We start from the raw sequence: 19,544 nt of genomic DNA, 5'->3' as shown, positions 1-19,544 counted from the left end.
ACCACCAGTTTCAAGAAAAAGGGTAAATGGAAGAAGGGGAACTTAAAAAAATAGCAAGCAAGTTGTTGCTCAAGTGAAGAAGCCCAAGTCTGGACATAAGCGTGAGACTGAGTGCTTCTACTACAAAGGGACTGGTCACTGGAAGTGGAACTGCCCCAAGTATTTGGCGGATAAGAAGGATGGCAAGGTGAACAAAGGTATATGTGATATACATGTTATTGATGGGTACCTTACTAATGCTCGCAGTAGTGCCTGGGTATTTGATACTGGTTCTGTTGCTAATATTTGCAACTCGAAACAGGGACTACGGATTAAGCGAAGATTGGCTAAGGACGAGGTGACGATGCGCGTGGGAAATGGTTCCAAAGTCGATGTGATCCCCGTCGGCACACTAGCTCTACATCTACCTTCGGGATTCGTTTTAGACCTGAATAATTTTTATTTGGTGCCAGCGTTGAGCATGAACATTATATCTGGATCTTGTTTGATGCGAGACGGTTATTCATTTAAATCAGAGAATAATGGTTGTTCTATTTATATGAGTAATATCTTTTATGGTCATGCACCCTTGAAGACTGGTCTATTTTTGTTGAATCTCGATAGTAGTGACACACATATTCATAATATTGAAGCCAAAAGATGCAGAGTTGATAATGAATGTGCAACTTGTTTGTGGCACTACCGTTTGGGTCATATTGGTGTAAAGCACATGAACAAACTCCATTCTGATGGACTTTTGGAATCACTTGATTATGAATCACTTGGTACTTGCGAACCATGTCTCATGGGCAAGATGAGTAAAATTCCGTTCTCCGGAACAATGGAGCAAGCAACATGGAAATCATACATACCGATGTATGTGGTCCAATGGACATTGAGGCTCGCGGTGGGTATCGTTATTTTCTGACCTTCACAGATGATTTGAGCAGATATGGGTATATCTACTTGATGAAACATAAGTCTGAAACATTTGAAAAGTTCAAAGAATTTCAGAGTGAAGTGGAAAATCATCATAACAAGAAAATAAAGTTTCTACAATCTGATCGTGGAGGAGAATATTTGAGTTACGAGTTTGGTCCTCATTCGAAACAATGCGGAATAGTTCCGCAACTCACGCCACCAGGAACACCACAACGTAATGGTGTGTCCGAACGTCGTAACCACACTTTAAATTTATTTGATATGGTGCGATCTATGATGTCTCTTACTTATTTACCGCTATCTTTTTGGGGTTATGCTTTAGAGACAGCTGCATTCACGTTAAATAGGGCACCATCTAAATCCGCTGATACGACACCTTATGAACTGTGGTTTGGCAAGAAACCCAAGTTGTCGTTTCTTAAAGTTTGGCGCTGCGATGCTTATGTGAAAAAGCTTCAACCAGATAAGCTCGAACCCAAATCGGAGAAATGTGTCTTCATAGGATACCCAAAGGAGACTGTTGGGTACACCTTCTATCACAGATCCGAAGGCAAGACATTCGTTGCTAAGAATGGATCCTTTCTAGAGAAGGAGTTTCTCTCGAAAGAAGTGAGTGGGAGGAAAGTAGAACTTGATGAGGTAAATGTACCTGCTCCCTTACTGGAAAGTAGTTCATCACAGAAATCAGTTCCTGTGACTACTACACCAATTAGTGAGGAAGCTAATGATGATGATCATATAACTTCAGATCAAGTTACTACTGAACCTCGTAGGTCAATCAGAATAAGATCCGCACCAGAGTGGTACGGTAATCCGGTTCTGGAGGTCATGCTACTTGACCATGACGAACCTACGAACTATGAGGAAGTGATGATGAGCCCAGATTCCGCGAAATGGCTTGAGGCCATGAAATCTGAGATGGGATCCATGTATGAGAACAAAGTGTGGACTTTGGTTGACTTGCCCAATGATCGGCAAGCCATCGAGAATAAAGGATCTTCAAGAAGAAGACTGACGCTGACAGTAATGTTACTCTCTACAAAGCTCGACTTGTTGCAAAAAGTTTTCGACAAGTTCAAGGAGTTGACTACGATGAGACCTTCTCACCCGTAGCGATGCTTAAGTACGTCCGAATGATGTTAGCAATTGCTGCATTTTATGATCATGAAATTTGGCAAATGGATGTAAAGACTACATTCCTGAATGGATTTCTGGAAGAAGAGTTGTATATGATGCAACCTGAAGGTTTTATCAATCCAAAGGATGCTAACAAAGTGTGCAAGCTCCAGCGATCCATTTATGGACTGGTGCAATCATCTCGGAGTTGGAATAGACGTTTTGATAGTGCGATCAAAGCATATAGTTTTATACAGACTTTTGGAGAAGCCTGTATTTACAAAAGTGAGTGGGAGCTCTGTAGCATTTCTAATATTATATGTGGATGACATATTGTTGATTGGAAATGATATAGAATTTCTGGATAGCATAAAAGGATACTTGAATAAGATTTTTTCAATGAAAGACCTCGGTGAAGCTGCTTATATATTGGACATCAAGATCTATAGATATAGATCAAGATGCTTAATTGGAGTTTCACAGAGCACATACCTTGATAAAGTTTTGAAGAAGTTCAAAATGGATCAAGCAAAGAAAGGGTTCTTGCCTGTGCTACAAGGTGTGAAGTTGAGTCAGACTCAATGCCCGACCACTGCAGAAGATAGAGAGAAAATGAAAGTCATTCCCTATGCTTCAGCCATAGGTTCTATCATGTATGCAATGCTGTGTACCACACCTGATGTGTGCCTTGCTATTAGTTTAGCAGGGAGGTACCAAAGTAATCCAGGAGTGGATCACTGGACAAAGGTCAAGAACATCCTAAAATACCTGAAAAGGACTAAGGATATGTTTCTCGTTTATGGAGGTGACAAAGTGCTCGTCGTAAATGGTTACGTTGATGCAAGCTTTGACACTGATCCGGATGACTCTAAGTCACAAACTGGATACGTATTTATATTGAACGGTGGAGCTGTAAGTTGGTGCAGTTCTAAGCAAAGCATCATGGCGGGATCTATGTGTGAAGCGGAGTACATAGCTGCTTCAGAAGCAGCAAATGAAGGTGTCTGGATGAAGGAGTTCATATCCGATCTAGGTGTCATACCTAGTGCATCGGGTCCAATGAAAATCTTTTGTGACAATACTGGTGCAATTGCCTTGGCAAAGGAATCCAGATTTCACAAGAGAACCAAGCACATCAAGAGACGCTTCAATTCCATCCGCGATCAAGTCAAGGAGGGAGACATAGAGATTTGCAAGATACATACGGATCTGAATATTGCAGACCTGTTGACTAAGCCTCTCTCATGAGAAAAACATGATCAACACCAAGACTCCATGGGTGTTAGAATCATTACTGTGTAATCTAGATTATTGACTCTAGTGCAAGTGGGAGACTGGAGGAAATATTCCCTAGAGGCAATAATAAAGTTGTTAGTTATATTTCCTTATATCATGATAAATGTTTATTATTCATGCTAGAATTTTATTAACCGGAAACTTAGTACATTTGTGAATACATAGACAAACAGAGCGTCACTAGTATGCCCCTACTTGACTAGCTCGTTGAATCAAAGATGGTTAAGTTTCCTAGCCATAGACATGAGTTGTCATTTGATTAACGGGATCACATCGTTAGAGAATGATGTGATTGACTTCACCGATCCATTAGCTTAGCACGATGATCATTTAGTTTGTTGCTATTGCTTTCTTCATGACTTATACATGTTCCTATGACTATGAGATTACGCAACTCCCGAATATCGGAGGAACACTTTGTGTGCTATCAAACGTCACAACGTAACTGGGTGATTATAAAGATGCTCTACAGGTGTCTTCGATGGTGTTTGTTGAGTTGTCATAGATCGAGATTAGGATTTGTCACTCCGATTGTCGGAGAGGTATCTCTGGGCCCTCTCGGCAACGCACATCACTATAAGCCTTGCAAGCAATGTGACTAATGAGTTAGTTGCGGGATGATGCATTACGGAATGAGTAAAGAGACTTGCCGGTAATGAGATTGAACTAGGTATGAGGATACCGACGATCGAATCTCGGGCAAGTAACATACCGATGACAAAGGGAACCACGTATGTTGTTATGCGGTTTGACCGATAAAGATCTTCGTAGAATATGTAGGAACCAATATGAGCATCCAGGTTCCGGTATTGGTTGTTGACCAGAGACGAGTCTCGGTCATGTCTACATAGTTCGTGAATCCGTAGGGTCCGCACGCTTAACGTTCGATGACGATCGGTATTATGAGTTTATGTATTTTGATGTACCGAAGGTTATTCGGAGTCCTGGATGTGATCACGGACATGACGAGGAGTCTCGAAATAGTCGAGACATAAAGATCGATATATTGGAAGGCTATGTTTGGAAATAAGAATGGTTCCGGGTGAGTTCGGGCATTTACCGGAGTACTGGGGGGTTACCCCAACCCCCCAGGGAGTCTATGGGCCTTATTGGGCCTTAGTGGGAGAGAGGAGGAGACGGCCAAGGTGGGGGCGCGCCCCCAAGCCCAATCCGAATCGGGGTGGGGGGCTGGCCCCCCTTTCCTTCTCCCTCACTCCTCCTTCCTTCTTCTCCTACTCCAACTAGGGAAGGGGGGATCCTACTCCCACCGGGAGTTGGACTCCCCCCTTGGGCGCGTCATGAGAGGGCCGGCCCTCCCCTCCTCCACTCCTTTATATACGGGGGAGGGGGCACCCCATAGACACACAAGTTGATTGTTTAGCCGTGTGCGGTGCCCCCCTCCACAGATTTCCACCTCGGTCATATCATTGTAGTGCTTAGGCGAAGCCCTGCATCGGTAAGTTCATCATCACTGTCATCACGCCATCGTGCTGACGAAACTCTCCCTCGACCTCAGCTGGATCTAGAGTTCGTGGGACGTCACCGAGCTAAACGTGTGCAGATCGCGGAGGTGCCATACTTTCGGTACTAGGATCGGTCGGATCATGAAGATGTATGACTACATCAACCGCGTTGTCATAACGCTTCCGCTTTTGGTCTACGAGGGTACAAGGACAACACTCACCCCTCTTGTTGCTATGCATCACTTAGATGGATCTTGCGTGTGCGTAGGAATTTTTTTGAACTTACTGCGTCCCGAACACCAACAGCTACATCAATATTGTCCCATGTCAGATCGTGCATAAGACCACGGGTATCTTGAGGTAGTTCCACCGTATGGTCAGCCCATTCATTGTTCCAATCGAAATCTTCAATGATCAGAGGATCATAGTCTCTTTTACCCACATTCTCACGCCTCTTTTGGAACCTGCTTGCCATTTGTTGCTTGTATGAAACAAATGCACAATTTTGCAACTTTTTGTGTTGTAGCATGTTCCTTTTCTTTGTATGGATCTACAAATATCAATCAAACAATCAACAATAAAGTAGATTGCTGAAACTGAAAACAAATCAGCAGTTCAGCACATATAGGCGAGAAGAAGTCAGCTCACCCCCTCAAAGACACTCCAATTGCGCTCACACCCGGAAGATGATGCACAAAGACTAACAATGCGCTTTGCAAACCTTTGTAGGTCAATTATTCGGCCACCATATGAGTTCCACCAATCAAGTAAATGGCAAAAGCATGCATATATTAAGCTGCTGTAATTTAATTGCTGAAAATGTATTTGCTGGAATTAAATTACAGAAATTTAGTTGTTGAAATTTAAAACACTTACGAGGGTTCCTTGTCCCAATATTTTGCATCGCCATGAAATTACTAAAGGGCCCCCTTTGGTTCTCATAAAGAACAACTTGCTGATCAATCTTGTTTCAAATATCTTCATCTTCAATCATTTTTCCATGCACATCATTAAAACAGCCCCTTAGCTCCCCAACTAATTCATCATCTCCTCTCTTCATACTGGGATAAAACTTCCCTTGGTTAAGAAAGAGGGCAGCCCCATACAATGGATGGTCCATTTGATTCACCCAACGCTTCTCAACAATGGTCAATATCTTTTTTTAGCAAACTTTGCTTGTTGTTAGTACAAAAACCTTCCTTGATCTTCTCTTTTGCAAAATCCATTAGTGCAGAAACCTCCGGCATGGCAGGCTTTACATCACCATCAACCACCCTTAGTACCGTGAAAAGTGGTGCTGAAGCTCTAAGGCAATCTAGTACTGTATTCCAAAACTCTATGGAAAGCACGGTATCATGCACATCCATCCCAGTCTTTGAGGTAGCCAACTTCTTTGATTTCACCAACCAATCTGTACTAACAAATAGAGTTCTCAAGGCACCCTTGTGTTTATGCAAGCTCTTCAAAGTAAGGAAAGCTGTGGCAAAGAGAGTGGTTCTAGCTCTCACAAGATCCTCCTTTGCAACATCCTTCATTGTAGCAAGAATATTCCCATGCCTGTAAATAAATGTGGTGACATGCCTAGCACGTGCAATGCAAGATTTAAAGGGCTTCAACTTTCCTCTATCTTCCAACATAAGATCCAAGCAATGAGTTGCACAAGGACTCCAATAAAGGGTTCGATGCCTCTCCATGAGGATACCACTTGCCCTCTTATAGTTGGCACCATTATCATTCACAACTTGGACCACATTTTATTTTCCTATTTTCTCAATCTTCTGCTCTAGCAAATCAACTATCAACTCTGCACTATGTGTGACTCTTGATGCATCAATGGATTTGATACGTCTCCAACGTATCTATAATTTTTGATTGCTGCATGCTATTATATTATCTGTTTTGGATGTTTTATATGCATTAATATGCTATTTTATATTATTTTTGGGACTAACCTATTAACCTAGAGCCCAGTGCCAGTTTCTGTTTTTTTCCTTGTTTTAGAGTTTCGCAGAAAAGGAATACCAAACGGAATAAAACTTTCGCGATGATTTTTCTTGGACTAGAAGACATCCATAGGACTTGGAGTGCAAGTCAGAGAAGCCACGAGACGGTCACAAGGATGGAGGGCGTGCCCAGGGGGGTAGGGCGCGCCCCCCACCCTTGTGGGCCCCTCGTGACTCCACCGACCTAGTTTCTTCACCTATATATTCTCATATATCCCAAAACCAATAGAGAGAGCCACAAAAACACTTTTCCACCGCCGCAACCTTCTGTACCAATGATATCCCATCTAGGGGCCTTTTCTGGCGTCCTGCCGGAGAGGGATTCGATCATGGAGGGCTTCTACATCAACACCATGGCCCTTCCGATGAAGCATGAGTAGTTTACCACAGACCTACGGGTCCATAGCTAGTAGCTAGATGGCTTCTTCTCTCCCTTTGATTCTCAATACCATGTTCTCCTCGATGTTCTTGGAGATCTATTTGATGTAATACTTTTTGGCGGTGTGTTTGCCGAGATTCGATGAATTGTGGATTTATGATCAGCTTGTCTATGAATATTATTTGAATCTTCTCTGAATTCTTATATGCATTATTTGATATCTTTGCAAGCCTCTTCGAACTATCGATTTGGTTTGGCCAACTAGATTGGTTTTTCTTGCAATGGGAGGAGTGCTTAGCTTTGGGTTCAATCTTGCGGTGTCCTTTCCCAGTGACAGTAGGGGCAGCAAGGCACGTATTGTATTGTTGAAATCGAGGATAAAAAGATGGGGTTTACATCATATTGCTTGATTTTATTCCTCTACATCATGTCATCTTACTTAATGCGTTACTCTGTTCTTCATGAACTTAATACTCTAGATGCAGGCGGGAGTCAGTCGATGTGTGGAGTAATAGTAGTAGATTCAGACAGGAGTCGGTCTACTTGACACGGACGTGATGCCTATGTTCATGATCATTGCCTTAGATATCGTCATAACTTTGCGCTTTTCTATCAATTGATCGTCAGTAATTTGTTCACCCACCATAATATTTTCTATCTTGAGAGAGGCCTCTAGTGAAACATATGGCCCCCGGGTCTAGTTTCCATCATATAAGTTTCCGATCTACAATTTTAGTTTCCGATTTACTTCCTTTGAAATATTTTACTTTCCGATCTATAAACCAAAATACCAAAAATATTTACTTTACCGTTTATCTATCTCCATCAGATCTCACTTTTGCAAGTAACCGTGAAGGGATTGACAACCCCTTTATCGTGTTGGGTGCAAGTTGTTGATTGTTTGTGCAGGTATTCGGTGACTTGTTCGTTGTCTCCTACTGGATTGATACATTGGTTCTCAAACTGAGGAAAATACTTACTCTACTTTGCTGCATCACCCTTTCCTCTTCAAGGGAAAAACCAATGCAAGCTCAAGAAGTAGCAGGAAGAATTTCTGGCTGTCGGCGTTCTGGGAACGGGGGTCCCCAGACTTGCCTGCCTGCGGCCTGCAGCGTGGCTCAAGTGGTGGCCCAGTACAACCCATCTTCATCAACTCAAGAACAAGACCCTCGCGAGGGGCCAAGCCTCGCGGGGCGGACGACGCAAGGCCTCCTCAGGCGCGGCCTCGCCAGGCAGGCTCGCGAGGAGGCGGAGAGATCAATGCAAGGAGTACCTCGCGAGGTGCTCGTGACGTAAGCCATGACGACCAAGACCAGGCGGGCGCCATCTCGCGCAGTGTCCTCGTTTCCTCTTTGGTGCAAAGGGGGCAAGCACAGGCGCGGAGTACCAAGGCATCAGGCAAAGGTTTGCCTATCGGTGCAACAAGACCAAGGTCAGCAGAGCGGCAGGATGGAGGTCACCGTGGAGCCCAAGACGGCGTCATCACCAGTGCTTTTGGTAGCCGAAGACCACCTTTAGTCTGGATAGCTTGCACTAGTTGTCCCCTTTAAAATGGCCGTTGTTGGCGCCCTTCCCGCTCAATATTTGGGAAGAGGACCAGGGCCTCTATAAATAGAGCTAGCCACCACAGTAGGAGGCAACGAAGCCTCAGGCATCTCATCTAGAGCCGAACCGATCAGATCCCTCTCAAGTAGAACACCTCACCAGCTCAAGAACACCTCTCGCGAGGCTGTTCTTCCCTTGTACTGTTCTTCATTAGCCCCTAAGGCAATCCACCACACCACACACAGGAGTAGGGTATTACACCACAACGGTGGCCCGAACCTGTATAAATCTGGCATCTCTCGTGTTGTTCATCATCTAGCTTAGATTCTTGCGAGGCGATTGAGCATGGAATGGTAGGGGGAAGATCTTTGCGCGCACCCCACTGTTCGAACCTCAAGGGTCTGCCGGAACCCACAATCCGACATTTGGCGCGCCAAGTAGGGGTGCGCCGGAGCTCTACCTCCCGCCGACCCGCTCTTCGTCACTACCACGCTCCGTCCTCATGGCGGGCGACGCGACGCCCACTCCGGCCGCCGGAGCCAGCGCTGGGGCCAGGGGGCTCCAGGCCTTGGTCCCCGCCTTGTGACAGGTGCAGTGGCCGAGCAAGTTCAAGACAGAGATGCCGCCGCGCTATGGCGGCACGACAGATCTGCTAGCTTTAATGCTGGCGTATGAGGAAGCTGTCCACAAGGCCAGAGGCGACGACAGGGTCATGGCCAACTGGCTTCCCATGGCTCTCACCGGTGTTCCTCGCATGTGGTTGCTCCACCTGCCGGCGGCCTCTGTGGCCTCCTGGGAGGAGTTGCATGGCCTCTTCCTCGCCGAGTATGCTGCGCCGGCGCCCCCGGCCGTCGCAGCTCTCTTGGGCGGCTCGCAGGCGCCACCCTCGAGCCGCCATGCCAAGCCGTACGCCCGCCAGGTCGACGCCACCCTCACGCGCCGCGAAGCTCCCCCGGGCTGGGCGGCACCCGAGACCTGACCTTCAGCTCGGACGACCACCCCGCCAACGCCGCCTGCTCGGGTGCGCTCCCGATGCTGTGCACTCCCACCATCTGCCAAGTGGCCGTCACCAGGACCCTCATCGACGGCGGCGCCGGCCTCAACGTGCTCTCAGTGGAGGCCTTCAGCCTCCTCCACGTACCACCGGAGCGACTCTGACCCAGCCAACCCTTCTCGGGCGTCCGAGGTGGTCCCTCTGATTCCCTGGGGCAGATTTGCCTCCCGGAGACCTTCGGCACCCGCGACAACTTTCGTACGGAGCTGGTCAACTTCGACATCGCCCGCATCGGCCTCCCGTACAACGCCATCCTGGGGTACCCCGCCTTGGCCCAGTTCATGGCGGCGACCCATCCAGGCTATAACCTCATGAAGATGCCAGGGAGCGGAGGCGTCCTCACCGTGGCCGGAGATACCAAAGAAGCTTTACAGGTGCTCAAGCTCGCCCTCAAGACAGCCACAGCAGCACGGCCCGCCGACGACTCCGCCCCCAAGACCCAGGGGGCTGCGCCAGCCAAGAAGAAGTAGCTGTTCACCCAGGACAAGGCGGAGACCAAGCAGGTGCCAGTAGATGAAGACGGGACATCTGGCGCCACCTTCACCATAGGCGCCAACCTCGACCCGGACCAGGAAGAGGCGCTGGTGAAATTCCTGCACTCGAACAAGGAGGTGTCCGCGTGGGAACCCAAGCAGCTCATTGGGGTCCCGAGGCAGGTGATCGAGCACCACTTGAACATGTGCCCCAACGTGCGCCCCGTGAAGCAGAAAGCAAGGCGGCAGTCCACCGAGAAGCAGGCCTTCATCATCCAAGAAACCCGCAAGCTGGAAGCGGCAGGTGCCATTCGCGAGGTTCGCTACCCCGAATGGTTGGCGAACCCTGTTGTCGTGCCGAAGAAAGGAGGAAAGGAGCGCATGTGCGTTGACTTCACTAACCTCAACAAGGCCTGCCCCTAGGATCCATTCCCACTCCCTCGCATTGGTCAAACCGTCGACTCCACCGCTGAATGCGACCTTCTGAGTTTCCTGGATGCGTTCTCGGGTTACCACCAAATCAAGATGGCGGTGGAAGATGTGGAGAAGACGGCTTTCCAGACCCCGTGCGGGGTGTACTGGTACACTTGCATGCCGTTTGGGTTGCGTAATGCGGGCGCAACCTTCCAGTGATTGATGCATATTTCCTTGGGCCGGCAACTCGGGAGAAACGCTGAGGCCAATGTCGATGACATTGTGGTGAAGACTCGGGAGGCCAAGACCCTGATACAAGACCTGGAAGAAACCTTCGCGAGCCTTCGTGAAGTGGAACTGCGGCTCAACCCGGAGAAGTGCATGTTCGGCGTTCCTTCTGGCAAGCTCCTGGGCTTCCTCGTTTCCCACAGAGGAATCGAGGCTAACCCCGAGAAGGTCAAGGCGATCGAAGACATGATCCCTCCACAATCTCTCAGAGAGATGCAGAAGCTCGCTGGATGCGTGACAGCATTGGGGCGCTTCATCTCCAAGCTGGGGGAACGCGCCCTGCCTTTCTTCAAGCTGATGAAGAAGAAGGGTCCGTTCGAATGGACATAGGAGGCCGATGAAGCATTCCAGGACCTCAAGAGATATCTGACCAGCCCTCCTGTGATGGGGGCACCGCGCCCCCTCGAGCCCCTGGTGCTCTACCTCGCCGTCACGCCCTACTCCGCCAGCGCAGCTCTCGTAGCGGTCCGGGAAGAATGCCAGATCAAGGCCTCGCCATGCCCGGCCATGGCCCCAACCGTGGCAGCACAAGACCGAGAAGGCCTCACGGGAACCACGGCCCCTGCAGACGGGGTCCAGCCTCAGCAGGAAGACGCCCCCAGGACTAAGGAGGCCGCACCAGGCGGTCAGGCGCTGGGGCTCTGTCACCTCAGGAGGCGCAAAATCCTCCGGAGGGCACCGACCCCGCCAGCGCACTCGCCCTCGTCGAGCACCGGGTGTACTTTGTCAGCACGGTGTTGTGGGATGCAAGGGCACGATACCCCATGCCCCAGAAGCTCTTGCTTGCATTACTGGTGGCCTCACGCAAGTTGCAGCACTATTTCCAGGGCCATCCCATCAGGGTCATCTCGGCCTATCCATTGGAAAGGATACTCAGGAGCCCCAATTCAGCCGGAAGAGTCGCTGAATGGAACATCGAGTTGCAAGCTTTCCAACTGGAATTCAGCACAACCAGGGTCATCAAAGGAGCCGCCCTTGCAGATTTTGTGGCAGAATGGACAGAGGCACCAGGGCTCGAAGCAGATGAAGATCGGTCGCTTTCCCCAGGAAGTGAAGCACCAGACGACTGGGTCATGTACTTCGATGGAGCATTTTCGCGGCACGGCGCAGGAGCCGGCACAGTGCTCGAGTCCCCCACTCAAGACAAGCTCTATTATGCCGTGCAACTCTGTTTCCAGCATGGCGAGAAGGTCTCCAACAACATAGCAGAATACGAAGGCCTCATGGCGGGCTTAAGAGCCACAGCAGCGCTGGGAGTGAAGCGCCTCACCGTCTAGGGGGACTCACAGCTCCTCGTCAACTTCTCCAACAAAGTATACGAGCCCAGAGACGAGCACATGGAGGCATATCTTGCAGAGGTACGTAGGATGGAAAAGCAGTTCCTGGGGCTGGAACTGAAGCACGTGCCCCGCGATGCCAACCAGGAGGCTGATGCCATCGCCGGGAGAGCATCTAGGCGGCTGCCTCAGGAGCCCGGTGTTTTCGAGGAGCGACTCTTCAGGCCCTCAGTAACACCGACACCATCAAGCATAGCACAGCCTCGGGAGGAACTCCCCCAACCAACGACCTCAGGAGCTCCGACCTGTGGACTGGCCTCAGGAGCACGCCTGCTCCTGGTGCTGGAGCCCCAGGAAGGATGCTGGACCGCGGAGCTCAAGGATTACCTGATGCGAGGGACCCTACCAGAGAAGGATGAGGACACAGAACACATAGCCCGGCAGGCCACAGCTTACTGCATCCAAGACGGTGAGCTCTACCGAAGCGGCCCAACGATGTTTCCCTGTGTTGCATCTCCAGGGAGCAGGGGAAAGAGTTGCTGGCAGATATCCACGGCGGAGACTGTGGACACCACTCGTCGTCACGAACGCTCGTCGGCAAGGCGTTTCGTAGCGGGTTTTATTGGCCTACAGCACTCGACGACGCGATTGAGCTGGTGAAGGCTTGTGAAGCCTGTCAATTCCATGCCAAGTAGATTCGTCAGCCGGCTCAGGGCCTGCAGACCATTCCACTCTCGTGGCCATTTGCAGTATGGGGACTGGACATTCTGGGCCCGTTTCCTCCGGTGCCAGGGGGCTATCGCTACCTCTATGTCGCCATTGACAAGTTCACCAAGTGGACGGAAGTGGAAGCTGTCCGCACCATTCCGGCCGGCTCAGCAGTCAAGTTCATCAAGGGCCTCGTGAGCCGGTTCGGAGTACCCAACCGCATCATCAACGATAACGGTTCGCAGTTCACTAGCAATCTCTTCAAAACATACTGTGCTAACCTTGGAACGCAGATATGTTACGCTTAAGTGGCACACCCACGGAGCAATGGCCAAGCTGAGCGCGCCAACGCGGAGGTCCTGAGGGGCCTCAAAACCAGGACCTTCAAGAAGAAGCTGGAGGCCTGCGGCAGGGGCTGGTACGACGAGCTCCAGTCCATGCTATGGTCTATCCGCACTACCGCCACCAAGCCGACCGGCGAAACCCCGTTCTTCCTTGTCTACGGAGCTGAAGCGGTCCTCCCTCACAAGGTCAGGCGTCGCTCCACGCGGGTCCTGGCATTTGACGAAGCGCAGCAGGGCGCCATGTGGGGGACAGATCTCGTGCTGGGGGAGGAGCGCCGTCGGGAGGCCGCGCTTCGAGCGGCAAGATACCAACAGGCGCTGTGGCGATACCACTGCCGCAACATCCGCCCCAGGACACTCGAGGTAGGCGACCTCGTGCTCAGGCGAGTGCTCTCCTGGGAGGGGCTGCACAAGCTCTCGCCCATGTGGGAGGGCCCGTTCAAGGTTGTTCATGTTTCTAGACCTGGCGCCGCGCGCTTGGAGACCCAGGAGAGGGTGCCCGTCCCGAACGCGTGGAACATCCAACACCTCCGGAGGTTCTACCCATAAAAGGCCCGGTGCCTATGAAGAAGGCCCACGCCTGTGAAGCTCGTCGCCCCATAAAAGGCCCGGTGCCTGTGAAGAAGGCCAACGCCTGTGAAGCTCGTCGCCCCATAAAAGGCCCGGTGCCTGTGAAGAAGGCCAACGCCTGTGAAGCTCGTCGCCCCATAAAAAGGCCCGGTGCCTGTGAAGAAGGCCAATGCATGTGAAGCTCGCCGCCCGTGACACTCTCACATAATAATGAGTTGGGGCTGTACATGCCCCGGAGTCTCCGGAGTGCCGCCCTTGGGCCTCGGGGGCTCCCGCCCACGCCCAGTGGCAACACTTAGCTCCGCGCTGGTGAGAAGACGTCGAAGACTAGACTAGGTGCCGTACGCGGCTTTTCATTTGCTTTCCGCAGTTGGCTTGTTCACCTTTGTTTGAAACTTTATTGGAGTTGCGTTTAGCGTGTTTTCCGTCCCTTGCCTATGGTGCTCTGTTCTGGGTTTTTTCGCCCGATTCCTTTCTCTCTCTCGGAAGCCTCGCGAGGGGGCTGCGCGGGCGCCCTCGCGAGCGCTTTCCTGCCTGATGTTGTGGGGCTCCCTCACTCAAGTTCCCAGCAGGAGCAACCCTCCTGGTCCATGCCCCACGGGCATCGCGACACAAATAGGGAACCTAAGCTGGTCACCCTCACGACAAAGGTTCGCGAGCTATCCTCCTGACTAACTTTCGCAGGCCTTGGGACTCCCGGCGGCCCAGGACGAGCGCCTCGCAGGGCGAAAACTACAACGAGCCTCCTGAGCTAAGTTGTTCCTACGCCCGAACGCACAGCCAAAGCACCATAACAAGGCACAGGGATGGTAGAAATAGAATGTTGTTAAAGATAACAGTCTTGCATGCCCCCACAGGGCCTAGTACTTCTCTCTCTCGATGCAGGAAAAGGAGAAAAACAAAATAAATGCGGCGCGCCGCCCGACGGCTCGCGAGGAGGGGCCGTGCCTCCCTCTTGAGCTCAACCAGACTCCTCCTCGCGCTTCACTGAGGCGCGGCGGCGCGACGACGTGGCGGCTGATCATGACCGCCGCTGGAGGGGGTGTCACCGGAGGAAGAACCGCTGAAGCTTGGCGAGCTGCGGACGCCGCCAGGGGCAAGCTCGCCCTCACCCTCATCGCGGCCGTCGCCAAGGGCCAGCACCTCGTCGCCGTCATTGTCTTCAGGGCAGCACCCGGCGCGACGACCGTCTTCTCCAAACACCCTCATGTAGAGGGTCCCGTCGCCATCAAACTTGAAGTGGAGGGTGCAACGCCGGGACAGGCCGCGCGCGCGGGCGAACGCCTGCCACCCACGAGCCAGAGCCACGCTCCCGGCGGCGGAGACCTTCAGCGCGACCCATGAGGCCCTGCCGCAGCAACCGTCCGCATGGAGCCAGAGCCCTCCGGGGGCACCGACTGGCAGTTCGCTGGCGAAGGAGCGGGGAAGCTGGAGCCAGTTGCCGGCCGGATCAGCCGACCACACGACAAACTCCGGCAGCACCTCTGCCGAATGAAAGCGTGGACGGGGAGGTCGCACGGCCACAATGCGCCTTCCCTCGTCGATCGAGCGGCCTGCGCCGTGCGAAGGACCACGACCACGAGGAGACACTGCAGGGATCGCCGGATGCTTGCGGGGACGGCCTCGGCCGCGCTTGGGTGGAGGAGAGCCAGGCCCTTCCTGGCAAGCCTTCCCTTTTTCGGCGGGCGAGAACCTCTTCGCGGGTGGCATGGAACACGACGAGCAGCTGGGGGAAGGAGGAGGAAGAAGAAGCGGAGCAAGAAGAGATGGGCAACGGGGGCTCGCACCCCATCCGTACTTATAGCCCGGAGGAGGCCAACCATCGGCCTCCACGATCGCAGGTAATCATGACCAGTTTTTGCATGCAGGGCCTAGTCGGATCGTGCAGTTGCCGAGGCAGCGTGGGGAAGTGGAGACGCCCACGTCCAATCAACCGCCACGCGGCGACCAAGGCCGCAAGCTTTTGGGGCCCGCGGCGCTTCGCTCTTGCCCCTTCGCTTCTCCGCTAAGCCATGTCCGCGCGCGCCTTGGGCCCGGGGGCTACTGTCGGCGTTATGGGAACGGGGGTCCCCAGACTTGCCTGCCTGTGGCCTGCAGCATGGCTCAAGTGGTGGCCCAGTACAACCCATCTTCACCAACTCAAGAACAAGACCCTCGCGAGGGGCCAAGCCTCGCAGGGCGGCCGACGCAAGGCCTCCTCAGGCGCGGCCTCGCCAGGCAGGCTCGCGAGGAGGCGGAGAGATCAATGCAAGGAGTACCTCGCGAGGTGCTCGTGACGTAAGCCATGACGACCAAGACCAGGCGGGCGCCAGCCCGCGCAGTGTCCTCGTTTCCTCTTTGGTGCAAAGGGGGCAAGCACAGGCGCGGAGTACCGAGACATCAGGCAAAGGTTTCCCTATCGGTGCAACAAGAACAAGGTCAGCAGAGCGGCAGGACGGAGGTCACCGTGGAGCCCAAGACGGCATCATCACCAGTGCTTTTGGCAGCCGAAGACCACCTTTAGTCAGGATAGCTTGTACTAGCTGTCCCCTTTCAAAATGGCCATTGTTGGCGCCCTTCCCGCTCAATATTTGGGAAGAGGACCAGGGACTCTATAAATAGAGCTAGCCACCACAGTAGGAGGCAAGGAAGCCTCAGGCATCTCATCTAGAGCCGAACCGATCAGATCCCTCTCAAGTAGAACACCTCACCAGCTCAAGAACACCTCTCGCGAGGCTGTTCTTCCCTTGTACTATTCTTCATCAGCCCCTGAGGCAATCCACCACACCACACACAGGAGTAGGGTATTACACCACAACAGTGGCCCGAACCTGTATAAATCTGGCGTCTATCGTGTTGTTCATCATCTAGCTTAGATTCTTGCGAGGCGATTGAGTGTGGAACGGTAGGGGGAAGATCTTCGCGTGCACCCCAGTGTTCGACCCTCAAGGGTCTGCTGGAACCCACAATCTGACACTAACGTCGTTGCCGGGGAGATCTACGCCAAGTCAAGACATACCAAGTACCCATCAAAAACTCTCATCTCTTGCATTACTTATTCTCCATTCGCCTCTCGTTTTCCTCTCCCCCACTTCTAAAATGATATTCGAAAAGATTTGCCTTTCTACGCCCCTTTTACGTTCGTCTCTCTACCGCTATGGCCGACTCTAGAAGGGCTAAGGGTTTTCTCCCAGGTTTTAATGCTTTGGATAACCCCTCTATCCTTTCTAAGCTCATAAATAATGATGCTATGGATAGACTTGCCGGGGTGGTTAAGGAAGATTTCAATAATTTTGATGAAGACGATCCTCGAATTTTTTGTTATTTGCTTGACGAATCTTTGAAAGACGCATGGGATAGGTTGTTGAGGATTCGAGCTAGCTATGTGCCCCAATATCAAATTGAGATATATTTAAAAAGCTTTTATGTTGGCCTACCTCCTTATTTTAAGCGAATTTTGGATTCTATATTTGAAAATGGTTTTCTTGCAGGGGATGCCATCGACACTTATGAGAAGATGAAAACCATATTTAGGCACCCCAAGGGAGAAAATGTTGAATCAACTGCTATTATGTGTTTCTATCAAAATGAAATAATCAAAGAGATGAAGGCTAGTTTATATGCAAATTTTCGTAATGTGCTTAATCTTTCTTCTACTATTGATGGCCACATGCTTTCACAAAATAGAAAGATAAATGGCATGGATAAGAAATTTTCTCTTTTCTTCCCAAAAGGGGAAGATGATAATACTTAGATCTATTCGTGTTTTATGCCTAGCTAAGGGCGTTAAACAATAGCGCTTGTTGGGAGGCAACCCAATTTTATTTTTGTTTTTGTTTTTTAGGTTTTGTTTTGCAATAAATATTTAATTTAGCCTCTGGTTAGATGTGGTTTTGTGTTTTAGTTAGTGTTGTGCCAAGTAAGACCTTTGGGATAGCTTACGGTGATAGTTGATTTGATCTTGCTGAAAAACAGAAACTTTTGCGCCCAGTCCCAGAATTTTAAAAAATCACAGATGCGTGACAAAATTCTGATTTTTTTACACAAGATTTATATACAAATTTCCCCTGTTTTCCTAATTTTTCAGAAATTTTGGAGTTACAGAAGTAGTCGAACTATTCAGATTGCTAAAGATTGTTCTGTTTTTGACAGATTCTGCTTTCTATGTGTTGTTCGGTTATTTTGATGAATCTATGGGTAGTATTGAGGGGTATGAACCATGGAAAAGTTGGAATACAGTAGATATTACACCAATATAAATAAAGAATGAGTTCACAACAGTACCAAAAGTGGTGATTTATTTTCTTATACTAACGGAGCTTATGAGATTTTCTGTTGAGTTTTGTGTTGTGAAGTTTTCAAGTTTTGGGTAAAGATTTGATGGACTATGGAATAAGGAGTGGCAAGAGCCTAAGGTTGGGGATGCACAAGGCATCCCAAGGTAATAATATTCAAGGACAACCAAGAGCCTAAGCTTGGGGATGCCCCGGAAGGCATCGCCTCTTTCGTCTTCGTCTATCGGTAACTTTACTTGAGGTTATATTTTTATTCAACACATGATATGTGTTTTGCTTGGAGCGTCTTGTATCATTTGAGTCTTTGCTTTTTAGTTTGCCACAATAATCCTTACTGTACACACCTTTTGAGAGAGACACGCATGAATCGTGATTTATTAGAATACTCTATATGCTTTACTTATATCTTTTGAGCTTGGCAATTTTGCTCTAGTGCTTCACTTATAGCTTTTTAGAGCACAACGGTGGTTTTATTTAATAGAAATTAATGAACTCTCGTGCTTCACTTATATTATTTTGAGAGTCTCTAAACAGCATGGTAATTTGCTTTGGTTATAAATTTAGTCCTAATACGATAGGCATCCAAGAGGGATATAATAAAAACTTTCATATAAAGTGCATTGAATACTATGAGAAGTTTGATTCTTTATGATTGTTTTGAGATATGAAGATGGTGATATTAGAGTCATGCTAGTAAGTAATTGCAAATTTGAGAAATACTTGTGTTAAAGTCTGTGATTCCCATAGCATGCACGTATCGTGAACCATTATGTGATGAAGTCGGAGCATGATTTATTTATTGATTGTCTTCCTTATGAGTGGCGATCAGGGACGAGCGATGGTCTTTTCCTACCAATCTATCCCTAGGAGCATGCGCGTAGTACTTCGTTTCGATAACTAATAGATTTTTGCAATAAGTATATGAGTTCTTTGTGACTAATGTTGAGTCCATGGATTATACGCACTCTCACCCTTCCACCATTGCTAGCCTCTCTAGTGCCGCGCAACTTTCACCGGTACCATAAACCCACCATATACCTTCCTCAAACAGCCACCATACCTACCTATTATCCCATTTCCATAGCCATTCCGAGATATATTGCCATGCAACCTTCCACCGTTCCGTTTATTACGACACACTCCATCATTGTGATATTGCTTTGCGTGATCATGTAGTTCACATTGTATTTGTGGCAAAGCCACTGTTAATAATTCTTTCATACATGTCACTATAGATTCATTGCACATCCCGGTACACCGTCGGAGGCATTCACATAGAGTCATACTTTGTTCTAAGTATCGAGTTGTAGTTTTTGAGTTGTAAGTAAATAAAAGTGTGACGATCTTCATTATTAGACCACTGTCCCGTGTGAGGAAAGGATGATGGAGACTATGATTCCCCCACAAGTCGGGATGAGA

At 49.7% G+C, this 19,544-nt stretch overlaps 2 protein-coding genes across 2 annotated transcripts; both read left to right on the top strand.

The window, feature by feature from the left end:
* The first annotated feature begins 11,716 nt into the window (after positions 1-11,716).
* LOC141040755 (uncharacterized) lies at positions 11,717-12,229 on the top strand. The gene has a single exon (XM_073506870.1). The coding sequence runs from the start codon at positions 11,717-11,719 to the stop codon at positions 12,227-12,229; it is 513 nt and encodes a 170-aa protein (XP_073362971.1).
* Positions 12,230-13,374: 1,145 nt separating this feature from the next.
* LOC141040754 (uncharacterized) lies at positions 13,375-13,830 on the top strand. The gene has a single exon (XM_073506869.1). It carries the CDS (start codon positions 13,375-13,377, stop codon positions 13,828-13,830), a length of 456 nt encoding a protein of 151 aa, XP_073362970.1.
* The last annotated feature ends 5,714 nt before the right edge of the window (positions 13,831-19,544 follow it).

The sequence above is a fragment of the Aegilops tauschii genome, chromosome 2 (assembly GCF_002575655.3).
Source record: "Aegilops tauschii subsp. strangulata cultivar AL8/78 chromosome 2, Aet v6.0, whole genome shotgun sequence".
NCBI classification, from domain to species: Eukaryota; Viridiplantae; Streptophyta; class Magnoliopsida; order Poales; family Poaceae; genus Aegilops; species Aegilops tauschii.
This window is presented reverse-complemented; position numbering and strand designations above follow the sequence as displayed.

Excerpts from the sequence above, each read along its gene's own strand:
- LOC141040754 (XM_073506869.1), top strand. The coding sequence starts at position 13,375 with ATGCTATGGTCTATCCGCACTACCGCCACCAAGCCGACCGGCGAAACC.
- LOC141040755 (XM_073506870.1), top strand. The coding sequence starts at position 11,717 with ATGCCCCAGAAGCTCTTGCTTGCATTACTGGTGGCCTCACGCAAGTTG.